The 11,728-nt window shown below is 50.6% G+C and overlaps 1 protein-coding gene across 2 annotated transcripts in view; it reads right to left on the bottom strand.

Moving 5' to 3' along the window:
* Window positions 1–890: 890 nt before the first annotated feature.
* Dpp3 (dipeptidyl peptidase 3) overlaps window positions 891–11,728 on the bottom strand; it is a 28,779-nt gene continuing 17,941 nt past the window's right edge. For both annotated transcript variants that reach the window (XM_042676173.1, XM_042676174.1), the window contains exons 7-18: window positions 11,120–11,250; window positions 10,899–11,029; window positions 10,767–10,825; window positions 9,722–9,916; window positions 8,845–8,957; window positions 8,462–8,554; window positions 7,830–7,892; window positions 7,626–7,750; window positions 7,402–7,522; window positions 5,816–5,995; window positions 5,137–5,299; window positions 891–1,432 (exon numbers count right to left, since the gene is read on the bottom strand). In XM_042676173.1, coding sequence (XP_042532107.1) covers window positions 1,263–1,432; window positions 5,137–5,299; window positions 5,816–5,995; window positions 7,402–7,522; window positions 7,626–7,750; window positions 7,830–7,892; window positions 8,462–8,554; window positions 8,845–8,957; window positions 9,722–9,916; window positions 10,767–10,825; window positions 10,899–11,029; window positions 11,120–11,250 — 1,544 coding nt within the window. In that variant the 3' untranslated portion in view covers window positions 891–1,262. The remainder of the gene's footprint in view (window positions 1,433–5,136; window positions 5,300–5,815; window positions 5,996–7,401; window positions 7,523–7,625; window positions 7,751–7,829; window positions 7,893–8,461; window positions 8,555–8,844; window positions 8,958–9,721; window positions 9,917–10,766; window positions 10,826–10,898; window positions 11,030–11,119; window positions 11,251–11,728) is intronic.

Raw genomic sequence — 11,728 nt, 5'->3', positions numbered from 1 at the left:
AGCGCCAAAAAGGCTTCATCTTCATGGTTAACCCTAGAAGGGCCAAGTCCCTTCTGGCTGCCTGACTGTAAGCTATCTTCACTGAAGAGATGCAAAACACCAGCGTGAAAGGGCAATGGAGAGGGTCCTAACTGAAGTTAACGTTTCTAATTATAAGCTCCTGTAAAGTTTTCTTTTCTTTTCTTTTCTTTTTGTCCATCGTGGGGCTTGAACTCTGGGCCTGAGAGCTGTCCCTCGGCTCTTCAGCTCAAGGCTACTGTTCTACCACTTGAGCCACAGCACCATTTCCTGTTTTCTGGTGATTTATTAGAGATAAGAGTCTCACGGAGTTTCCTCCCTGGGCTGGCTATGAACTATGATCCTCAGATCTCAGCCTGCTGAGTAGCTAGGATTACAGGCATGAGCCACCAGCACCTGGCTTCCTGTCGTTTTTTTTTTTTGAACTCAGCCTGGGCGCTGTCCCTCAGCTCTTCAGCTCAAGGCTAGTGCTCTACCACGTGAGCCACAGCTTTTTCTGCTTATGTGGTACTGAGGAATCAAACCCAGAGCCTCATGCATACAAGGCAAGCACTCTACCACTGAGCCACCTTCCCAGCCCCATCAAGATTTTTTTAATCACGGGAAATGCCATAAAGGTGGACTACAAGCATGCTGTGACTGTGCATCCTCCTTTAGAGAGGATGTCAAGATCCTGTGGACTAAAAGACAAAAGTGACCTCTGCCCTCTCCCCAGGTTTTGATTCCACAGTTTTCCCCCAGAGTCCAGGAGGAATCAGGAGCCAGTGGCTCACACCTGTAATCCTAGCTACTCAGGAGGCTGAGATCTGAGGATCCTTAAAAAAACAAAACAAAACAAAACAGGAAGATCACAAAATGCAATGCAAGGTTGGTTGGTGATGGTTTCAGATTATTTATTTTTTTCTGTTATAAAAGTAATACATGAAGAGCATTGGATTTGGTGAGAGCGTTTTTTAAGCCCTGGCTCTGTCACATACCACCAGCGGGATCTAGACCAGTCACATCTCAGAACTACCACTTCCTCATCTGAAAACTGGACTAGAGGCCCTGTTGTGCTCACTCCACAGATGGCAGTGCGATCAAGCAGCAGAGGGGAAGCACTCAAGTAAATTGGAAAGTCCTGACAGGAGCTATTAGTGTCACCTCCCTCTGCTGAGGTAGCACCAAAGTCCCAGCTCCTGCCAATTACACATAACAGCACAAGGTGACTCAGTGGGGAAAGGAGCCACACTGATCTCTCAAGCCTAGTAGGATAACGGGGTCCTGGTGGAGTCTCTCCAGAATCGGGCGTCTGCAGTGGCCAGCTGGGTGAGGATCTCCTCCAACTCAGGTCCATCCTCTGGGAAACGCTCACAGAAGGACTGGATGAGGCCTGCAGCTGAGGCTTCATACTCCAGAAGTTGCACTTCTGAACCTGGGTGGATGAGACAGAGAGACCATAGCAGTAAGGAACAATTTGAATAGAAAGCAGAATCATTACAACAGCCACAGAGCAGTGAGTTTTCAGTGAGCTCTTGGGCCCAACTCTGTTTGATGTTCAGCTTATCTAATTTAGCCCTTATAATAGCCCTAGAAGAAGGAATTATTATGGATTATGGAGAAGCATATAAATTGCTATGTGTTTTCTTTTTTTTTTTTTGGGTCCAGTCATGGGGCTTGAACTCTGGGCCTGGGCTCTGTCCCTCAGCTCTTCAGCTCAAGGCTAGCGCTCTACCACTTGAGCCACAGTGCCACTTCCAACTTTTTTCTTTTTGCTTATGTGGTGCTGAGGAATTGAACCCAGGGCCTCAGGCATGCAAGGCAAGCGCTCTACCACTGAGCCACCTTCCCAGCCTTGCTATGTGTTTTCTTCCCTTCCTACCACACCAACAAGCATGGTGTGGTAGCTCACGCCAGTAAGCCTAGTGACTCAGGAAGCTGAGATCTGAGGATTTGAGGTTCAAAACCAGGTGGGGCAAGAAAGTCCATGAGACTCTGATCTCCAGTTAATCAGCAAAAAGCTAGAAGTGGAGCTATGGCTCAAGTGGTGGAGCAGTAGCCTTGAGCAAAGAGCTAAGGGGCAGCAAAGAGGCACTGAGGTAAACCCTCAGTATTGGCATGTGTGTGCACACACACATAAGCAAAGTGAGATAGCTTATACTTGTAATCCTAGCTGCTCTAGACGTACGAACAGGGAAGATCAAAGTTCCATGCCAACATGGGCAAAAGGTTAGCAAAAGACCCCATCTTAGCCGGGCGCTGGTGGCTCACACCTGTAATCCTAGCTACTCAGGAGGCTGAGATCTGAGGATCATGGTTCAAAGCCAGCCCGGGCAGGAGAGACCATGAGACTCCTATCTCCAAAAACCACCAGAAAACCGGAAGTGGCGCTGTGGCTCAAGTGGTAGAGCGCTCGCCTTGAGCTGAAGAGCTGAGGGACAGCACCCATGCCCAGAGTTCAAGCCCCACGGCCGACCAAAAAAAAAAAAAGACCCCATCTTAACAAATAAGCATGGTGACACATGCCTGTGTGATCTCAGTTATTAGAGAGACATGGGCAGAATGTTCATGGTCTGTGGCCTCAAAAACAAAGCTAAAGGAAGAAAAAAGTGTTGGGACTATGGCTCAAATGGTAGACTGCCTGCCTATCAGGTACTACCAAGAAATAGATTTTCATCAAAACCAAGCAGAATATGATGCTACAGGTGTGTAATCCCAGCACTAAGAGGCTAAGGCAGGAGGATCCTGAATTTATTTATTTATTTAAATTTTTTGTTTTGGGGGTCCAGTCGTGGGGCCTGAACTCTGGGCCTGGGCTCTGTCCCTCAGCTCTTCAGCTCAAGGCTAGCGCTCTACCACTTGAGCCACAGTGCCACTTCCAGCTTTTTTCTTTTTGCTTATGTGGTGCTGAGGAATGGCACCCAGAGCCTCATGCATGCAAGGCAAGCGCTCTACCACTGAGCCACCTTTCCAGCCCCGAGGATCCTGAATTTAAAGGCTAGCCTGGGCTACATAATAAAACTCAGTCTGGAAAAAAAAAAAAAATCACAAGACTCCAAAACTCAACAGGAAGATTTACATCAGGTACCATGTTAGGTAATACAGATAGGGTCCTTGGCCTCCTGGAGTGATAGTCCAACAGCTGCCTTGTCTCTGCCTACACCTCAGGCAAGTTTCTCAACCTATCTAAACCTATGAAGTGGGCTGGCACAGAATTACTTCTCCCAAGGAGCTATGGTGATTATAACCAATAATGCCCATTGGCTGGCGTGCTGCCAATGCAGCAATCCCAGTGGCAGCCTATTTACTCCCCTGTGAGTGGGCCTGTTCTGAGTGACCCGAGTGCTCATAGGAGTTTCTCTCTAACACATTTTAGCGGCTCCACTTGGTCATAGCACTGAGTGTACTGGGGCATTTCCAGGGATACTCAGGCTCAGAAGGCCAAGTTCAAGTCCTGCCCTTGTCCTCTCCCCCACAACTAGCTGTATGAATTCAGGCAAATATTTGGTCTGTTTCAGTTTCCAGCTGGGGTAATAGCCCTGTTGGGAGTTGATCCATGAAAATATTTTACCCAGTGCCTGGAACCTCATCTAATCACTATCTCTGTTTTTGTGTGGATGCCAGTCCTGGGGCTTGAACTAATGGCCTATGTGCTGAACCTGAGCTCTTTTTTTTTTTTTTTTTGCTGGTCCTGGGCACTGGGCACTGTCCTTGAGCCTCTCTGGGCTCAAGGCTGGCACTCTACCACTTGAGCCACAGTACCCCTTCTGGCCTTTTCTGTTTATGTGATACTAAGGAATCGAACCCAGGGCTTCATTCATGCTAGGCAAGCACTCTACCGCTAGGCCTCATTCCTAGCCCTGTCACTAAGCTTTTGTGCTCAAGGCTAGCACTCTACTACTTGAGCACCGGTGTCACTTCTGGCTTTTTTGGTGGTTAATTGGAGATAAGTCTCACAGGCTTTTCTGCCTGGGCTGGCTTCAAATCTGGATCCTCAGATCTCAGCTTCCAAGTAGCTAGGATTATAGCCATTAGCCACCAGTAACTGATTCATGTCTTATCCCTCCTTCCCTCCCTCCCCCCACTCTTTCTTTCTTTCTTTTTGGGTATGGTCTTGGGGCTTGAACTTAGGGCCTGGGCACTGTTCATAAGTTTCTTTTACTCAAGGCTAGCTCCACTTCTGACATTTTCCTGGTTCACTGGACATAAGAGTCTTACAGACTTTCCTGCCCAGGCTGACTATGAACCACGATTCTCAGATCTCAGCATCCTGAGTAGCTGGGATTATGGGCCTGAGACAATGGCGCTGGGCTCTTATTTTTAATGATACTAAAAGCAGTTCAGGAGAGGATCTAAGTCCCACCCACCTCTCCATCCCTCAACAGCTCCCACAGGGCTGGACATAACAAAGCAATGGCGATGCTATCCACGGGCCAACAAGCTTTGTTCATTGACAACAAGGAGCAACTGCTCTAGCCTGGCCCCATTCTAGAAAGATGAGACAGAAGAGAAAATAACCAAGCATTACTTTGTATTGAGGGGTCAGGACAGCATGCTCAGGGGACCTGAGTGACAGATCTCGGGTCGGATGGTGCCAAGCAGAGGGAACGGCATGTACAAAAGGCTGCAGGAGAGGAGTGAGCTTGGTGTGCTGGAGAAATGGGAGAGCACACAAGGTGCAGGCGCCGATGCAGACCTGGTCAGGACTTTTGGAAATGGAATTGTTACTTGAGAAGAGAGGAGGCTGAGGGAGCTGATATCCATCCAACACACTGCAGAATCAAATTCTCCCTTGGCTTCTACTTGGCCTGCACAGTCCCAGCTCGTTGTCTGATCTTGACCTGGAGCCAGGGCTCCCCAGTTCCTAGCCTGGCTGCCCAGAAGCCTCTGCTCTGCCCATCTTCCTCAGGCCTTGCCTTGCTGCCTTACAACCAGCCTGCCCCCGTGCAAGTGTGGAGGGAGATGCCAAGGCTCTGGCCTGAGGTTTGGTAGGGGAAGGAGCACGGCAGGGAAGGGCGGGGGGGGGGGGGGGGGGGACACTCCATACAAGCCTTCTCAGAGCTCGAGTGCCGTGGATCCTTTGTGATCCCAAAGGCCCTGCTTGGCTCCATCAAAGGGGCCTGGAGTCCATTAATTTACCTTCAAGGCGAGTGTTCGGCTGCACAATGAGCTTCCGAGATTCCTTGCGCAGCAGCACTGTATCCCTGAGGGTGAGGAAGCACTCGGGGGGCGTATTGGTGACGGCTGCATACCCCTCATACAGGGCCCGCCCTGCGACCACATCCCCCGTGGACTTGAGCACCTGTCAGAAGGAAGGAAAGAAGAAATGTCCACTCACCTTCCATCCACAGGGCTCTTCCAGGGGCTGAGGCCAATCGCACCCCGCCCTGGACAGTCTCTGTTATGGTTTGTCTCCTCCAAACTATGGGTGTCAGCCAGATACTGGTGGTGCATGCTTGATCCTCGATACTCAGAAGGATGAGCTCTGAGAATCCCAAATGCACCAAGCTCTCTCAGGTATTACCAATGGCCTTGGCACGTGCTGTTTCTCCTCTGTCTCAGATCTTCACATAGCTGATTCTCCCTTGGCACTTACATTCTGGCCTACATGACACCTCCTGGAGGAATCCCTCTTTGGTCCACAGACAATGGTGGCCTTTCTCTTCCCTTTCCTATCTCACTCCTCTTAACGTCCTGCGGTTTCTTTACCTTTACAGCTGTCAACTTGTGGAATGAATGAAGGACTTGGGAGGTATTAAGAGGGTAGGGGCAGGGCAGAGGCTGGGGTGGAGGTGGGGTGTCCAAAGCTCTGGGTTACCTGGAGTCTCCGTAGAAACCGTTCCAAGGCGGGCTTGCCCACAGACCGGATCTTGCTACGGTCCAGGCGGACGCGGGCATCAGGACGTCCATCAGAGCCGATGGTGGGGGTGACGGTTACGAGTCCCTGGCCAGCTTCCAGCAAGACTCTCAGGATCACATACCGGGCCTGCATGTGAGCCTGCCAGGGCCAGGGGGAAAGAGATCATTTGTAGCCCGTATCAAGCACTTAGCCGAGCCTAATGAGCTGTACTCGCTACTAATTGTTAATTAGTGCTTCACCATGTCACCATCACCATACAGTGCCTACAAGGGTCACTTGCTGCTAACACCCAGAGGAGTTTCTCTTCCTCCATATTATTTGTGCTCAAGAATGGAAACAAGGGCTGGGCGCCAGTGGCTCATGCCTGTAATCCTAGCTATTCAGGAGGCTGAGATCTGAGGATCGTGGTTCAAAGCCAGCCCGGGCAGGAAAAGCTGAAAACCAGAAGTGGCACTGTGGTTCAAGTGGTAGAGCGCTAGCCTTGAGCTGAAGAGCTGAGGGACAGCCCTCAGGTCGAGTTCAAGCCCCATGACTGACCAAAAAAAAAAATGAAAACAAGGTATCTTTGTCTCCATTTAGCAGACGATCAAATGAGAGCCCAGGAAGTAAAGTGACTTGTTCAGGGTCACGCAGCTGGTAAAGGAAGACCTAGAATCAGACTAGGTGTCCAGATTACAAACTGTGCAGTTTATGTATCTGTTCTTCCTACCTTCCTCCTCCTCCTCCCTTTTCTTTTTTGGTTGGTTGTGGGGCTTGAACACTGGGCCTGAACACTATCCCTGAGCTTTTGTGCTCAAGGCTAGTGCTCTACCACTTTGAGCCATAGCACCACTTCTGGTTTTCTGGTAGTTAATCGGAGATAAGAGTCTCAGTGACTTTCCTGCTCTGGCTAGTTGTGAACTGAGATCCTCAGATTTCAGTCTCCTGAGTAGCTAGGATTATAAGTGTGAGCCACCGACACCCAGCCCTCCCTTCACTTTCAACACAGGTCCATACTGCCCAGGCTGGCAAATGGCAAACTTTCTACCTCACTCTTCATACTCAGATTTAGATTGTGTACTTGGAGCAGGTACAATGGTTTATGTCTGTAATCCTAGCTACACAGGAGGCAGAGGTAGGACTGTGATCCAAGGCCAGTCAGGGCAAACAACTAAATGTGTAGCTCAAGTGGCACAGTACCAGTCTAGCAAGTATGAGGTCCTGAGTTCAATCCCAGTGCCCACCACCAGAAAAAAAGTCTATTTTTTGAAATGGCATAACATTGCTCCTTAAACCACATGCTCATGTGACGTACTAAGCACACAACCATCTCTTGTTGGGGCACTAAATGCCTAGTCTGCCCACCCTGAGAGGTGGCTGGGGGGAGACGTTTACTCCCATTTCTCACACAGGAACACTGAGGCTCAGAGCAGATGCTCCACCAGCTGGATTAAACCCAGCTCATCTGCCGTAGAGGGACATCTGACTGGTTTCTGTGTCTAAAATCCTGATCTTAGCTACACCGAAGGCTCCTGCTCAGGGCCCATGGGCTCTACCAGCCCTACCTGTCGCCAGCTGGAGGTCTCTGGGGTGTAGAACTCCAGAGCCAGCAGCCCAGCTCGAAGCATGTTGAGCCAGTTCACGTAGATCACATCTTCTGCATCTGTCCCTTTGAAGCCAAAGATCCTGGGGGTTCAGGACACTGTGGTCAGGGAGAGCCCTGCTCTCCAGGTCCCAGAGCCAGCCACTGCCTGGACATCCCCACATCCTTCCGGCCCACAGTTCCTACTCTAGCACTTGAGGGTTGAGGCAGAGGTAGAGGCCCACACTCTCAGCCCGGCACTCTTCGTAGCTGGAGGCGATGGTGCTGAACTTGCTGTCCCACGTCTCCCCACTCTGGTACCAGCTTTGAATCTGGGAAGGAGACCCAGGAATCAGAGCCCGCCCCTGCCCACCCTCCCAGTCTCCTGGGCTCCGTGGAGGCCACCCTTACCTGCTCCCCTGTCTCAGGGTTGATCACTGTTTCCTGGTCAAAGTTGAAAGTTCCTTTTTCATCCTGTAGGACGGTTATAAGCATGGAGCATCTGCCCCAGCCTGTTCTGAGCCTTCAGCCCCACAGCCCCTGGGCCTCAACAGTGACTCAGAAATGTGAGTGGGGCTGGGTCCTGGTGGCTCACAACTATAATCCTAGCTACCCAACAGGCTAAGATCTGAGGATTGCAGTTTGAAGTCAGCTCAGGCAGTTAAATCCCTGAGACTTTTTTTTGGGTTGATCATGGGTCTTGAACTCTGGGCCTGGGCGCTGTCCCTGAGCTCTTCAGCTCAAGGCAAGTGCTCTACCACTTGAGCCACAGTGCCACTTCCAGTTTTCTGGTGGTTCATTGGAAATAAAGAGTTTCACGGACTTTCCTGCCTGGGCTGGCTTTGAACTGCAATCCTCAGATCTCAGCCTCCTAAGTAGCTTACAGGCGTGAGCCACCAGTGCCTGGCTTGGCCCAGGCCTTGAGTTCAAACCTGAGATGAGCTGTTTCCCCCTGAGTGGGATGCGCAGGGTGTGGGGGCAGGGAGGGGAGCCCAAGGAACGGCCACTGGTCCAGGCTGGTCCAGGCTGGTCCGCCTTCTCACCTGTGCGAAGAGTTTGCCACTGCCGTGGCCCAGCAGCTCATGCAGGCCCACCTGCACATCGAAGGAGGGTCCCTTCCAGCGGGTGAACAGATCCTGCAAGACAAGCAGGGACCCCATGTCCGCTGTCCTGCCACAGCCACCCAGGCTGACTGGGGCACATGCCTGGCGGAGACCAAGGGTATTCTGCCCGCCGTGGCCCATCTCCTCTTGTAAAGATGGAGGCAGGGGAGAAGGTGTGAGAGAGGAAGCGGAGGCCCCACGGTGCACACAGGCCCACAGCAGAAAGTCACTACACCAGGCATCAAGGATGCGCTGTGCTTGCTTGTGGCTGGGCTATCTACCTTCCTAGACCACTTGAGATCCCTCAGGTTGCTGGAACCCACCTTGTCCTCCTCCTCCAAGAACGTGAGCTTCTCTCGAGGTGTGGAATAGGCCACAGCCAGCACGTTTCCCAGAGATACGTTCTTAAAGCCTTCTGTCTGCCTCAGGTCATCATCTGGAGGAAAAGGCCGGGAGGGGACCAGACAGAAAATCAAAGTCAAGGGTCACAGAAAAGGAACAGATGGAAGCCAGGTGCTGGTGGCTCACGTGTATAATCCTAGCTACTCAGGAAGCTGAGATGCCAGGGTCATGATTCAAAGCCAGCCCCAGGCAGAAAAATCTGTGATTCTTATCTCCAATTAAAGCTAAAACAGAAGGGGTAACAAGGTTTAAAAAGAGCACAATACCAAGGGCCAGTAGTGCATGCCTGTAATCCTAGCTACTCAGGATTAACAACCAGAAAACAGGAAGTGGTGCTGTGGCTCAAAGTGGTAGAGCACTTGCCTAGAGCTGAAGAGCTCAGAGACGGGGCCCAGGCCCAGAGCTCAAGCCCCATACTGACAAAAAAAGAAATGTACTCATTACCTTACTTTTGTAATTGTAACCCCCCCACCCCCAGTTCATCACCTTTACAATAAAAAAGAAAAGAGAAAGAATGAAAGAAAGAAAGAAAAAGAGAGAGAAAAAAAAGAAAGAGAGAAAGAAAGACAGAAAAAAGCTAAAAGATAACACCCAGTTGGAACTTCAGGACCAGCACATACACATACAAATAAATAAACAAAAAGAACAGACTGAAGGGTGAATTGGACAGGATAATCTGTGGCCAGAGCAAATGGGTATATGTGTGTGGAGGGAGAGGGTTTCCCATGGGGCCTTGGGGCTTAGGGGAGGGGAGCTCCCATAGGATCTTGGGGCTTGGGAGAGGCCCAGGAAGCTCACAGTTGGGGATGTTGATGCCAGCAGGGATGCCAGAGCCAGCGAAGGTGAGGACATCAAGGGAGGTGAAGTCAGGGGTGAGGAACTTGTCCTTCTCGAAGGCTGGTGGCCAGGGTAGCTCCTTCAGCAGCTGTTCAGCACTGGCCACCAGCCGCTTGAACTTGGCACTCATGGCCTTGTTCACCATGGCCACAAAGCCTGCAGGGGGCAAAGGGGCTGTGGCTTGCTGGCGTCCTGGGGACCAGGGTCCTGGGATCCCACTCTACCTATCCAACCCTTCCAGTATCACGTGGCTATGGAATGCTGCTGTGCACAGTGGCCCAGTGCTGGCTGCTGAGGGCAGCAGACCGAGGGCTGGGCCCTAGCAGATCAAGTCCAGGCAGAAAGCTGAAGGTGTGTGAGCCTGTCTCACACACAGGCTCAATCTAAGCCCCTGTTCTTCTCTCAGGCTGGAGGCTCAGCTTTTTTATTCATGGCTAGGAGGATGAAGGTATGTGGAGGCAAGTCTGACTCATCAGACAGGGTGCTAGCCAATATCTAGCTATTTAGAAGGCTGAGATCTGAGGATCAAGGTTCATAGCCAGCCCAAGCAAGAAAATTTCTAAGACTCTTTAGCTCCAATGGATCAGCCAAAAAGTTGGCAATGTAGTTGTGATTCAAGTGGTAGAGCACTTGCCTTGAATAAAGCAGCTCAGGACAGCATTCAGGCCCTGAGTTAAAGCTCTAGTACCAGCATGCACGCACATACACGCGCACGCATGAGCGCGCGCGCACACACACACAGAGAATGTGTGTCTGTTCAGAGTCTGTGCCCTCACCAGACTCTGGAGGCCACATAGCTAAGTACTTCAAAGTGCTGGGCTCAGTCATCAGCAATAGATTAAAATTTCAAGAGATGACGTACAAATGGGTACATATAGGTCAGCTTCATACAACAGTGCTAGACATGATAAATAATGGTTACTTTTCACATCTGTTATTATTGGGAGTAAACTTGGAGCTAGGGGAAGGGATTCTGACCCAACCTCCTCCACTCACGAGAAGTTACCTTCAAACTCTCCTCGGGAACCAAAGGGGTCTCGATAGCTCTCGATGAAGCCGATGTAACTGGGGGAGAGAAGGGCAGTGATGGAAGAAGGTGGGGGGGAAGGGTGGAGGGGAGGCAGGGCCGGTGCCTTACCTCTCCACAATGGGGCCTTTGTCCTGGATCCAGAAGCGGGAGCCCCTCTTGTGGGCCTCGATGGAGCCGTGGGTGAAGCTCTCCATGTACTGGGCCAGCATCTGCTCCTGGAGGCTGTTGGCTGCGTATGCCTGGGGATGAGTGAAGTTCCATCAGTCTCCGGCAGCCCTCACATCCCCAGCCTCTTCTGCTGCCAGAGGATTCCTGCCCCTGCATCCTACCTTGGCTTTCTCCAAGTGCTCTACCACCTTCTGGAGAATGGGGCCATAGTCTCCCCGTGTCACCTGGAAATGGCTCCCCCGAAATTCATAGTTCTTCAGCTTGGGAGTCACTTCCGAGTCTAGAAAAGGATCTAAGAAAAGAGCAAATGCTCAGGAAAAGGCCAGTGTACATACCTCAGCTGTCTTTCCTCTATGGCCCTCACTCTAAGATGTTCCATGATGTCCTATTACCAACAGAAATTAGCGTTAAACTCCCATCTTCCAAAACATTGTGTTTTACATAATATAAAATGTTCTGAACATTTTACACCTATTAGTTCACTTAAGCTTCACACCAACTCTAGGGTGTGTCTGTTGTATAGACTAGGATGTCCATTTCATAGATTGGTAAACTATGACACTGAAAGGCTGTCTAGGTTTTCAAAAGTCTCAAGGACAGAAAGTGGAGAGTGGAGGCTCTGACCCCATGTAGCAGATTATATTGAAAAAGAGCCACTGGTCAGATATAATGGCTCACATCTGTAATGTTAGCTACTCAGGAAACTAAGATCTGAGATCAAGGTTATTTGAAACCAGTCTGGGAAGATAAATCTGATGGACTCTTTATCT

Source organism: Dipodomys spectabilis, unplaced genomic scaffold (assembly GCF_019054845.1).
Source record: "Dipodomys spectabilis isolate Male_0828 unplaced genomic scaffold, ASM1905484v1 ptg000030l, whole genome shotgun sequence".
In the NCBI taxonomy this organism is placed as follows: domain Eukaryota; kingdom Metazoa; phylum Chordata; class Mammalia; order Rodentia; family Heteromyidae; genus Dipodomys; species Dipodomys spectabilis.
The sequence above is the reverse complement of the archived record's forward strand: the minus strand, read 5'-3'. Positions and strand labels throughout refer to the sequence as shown.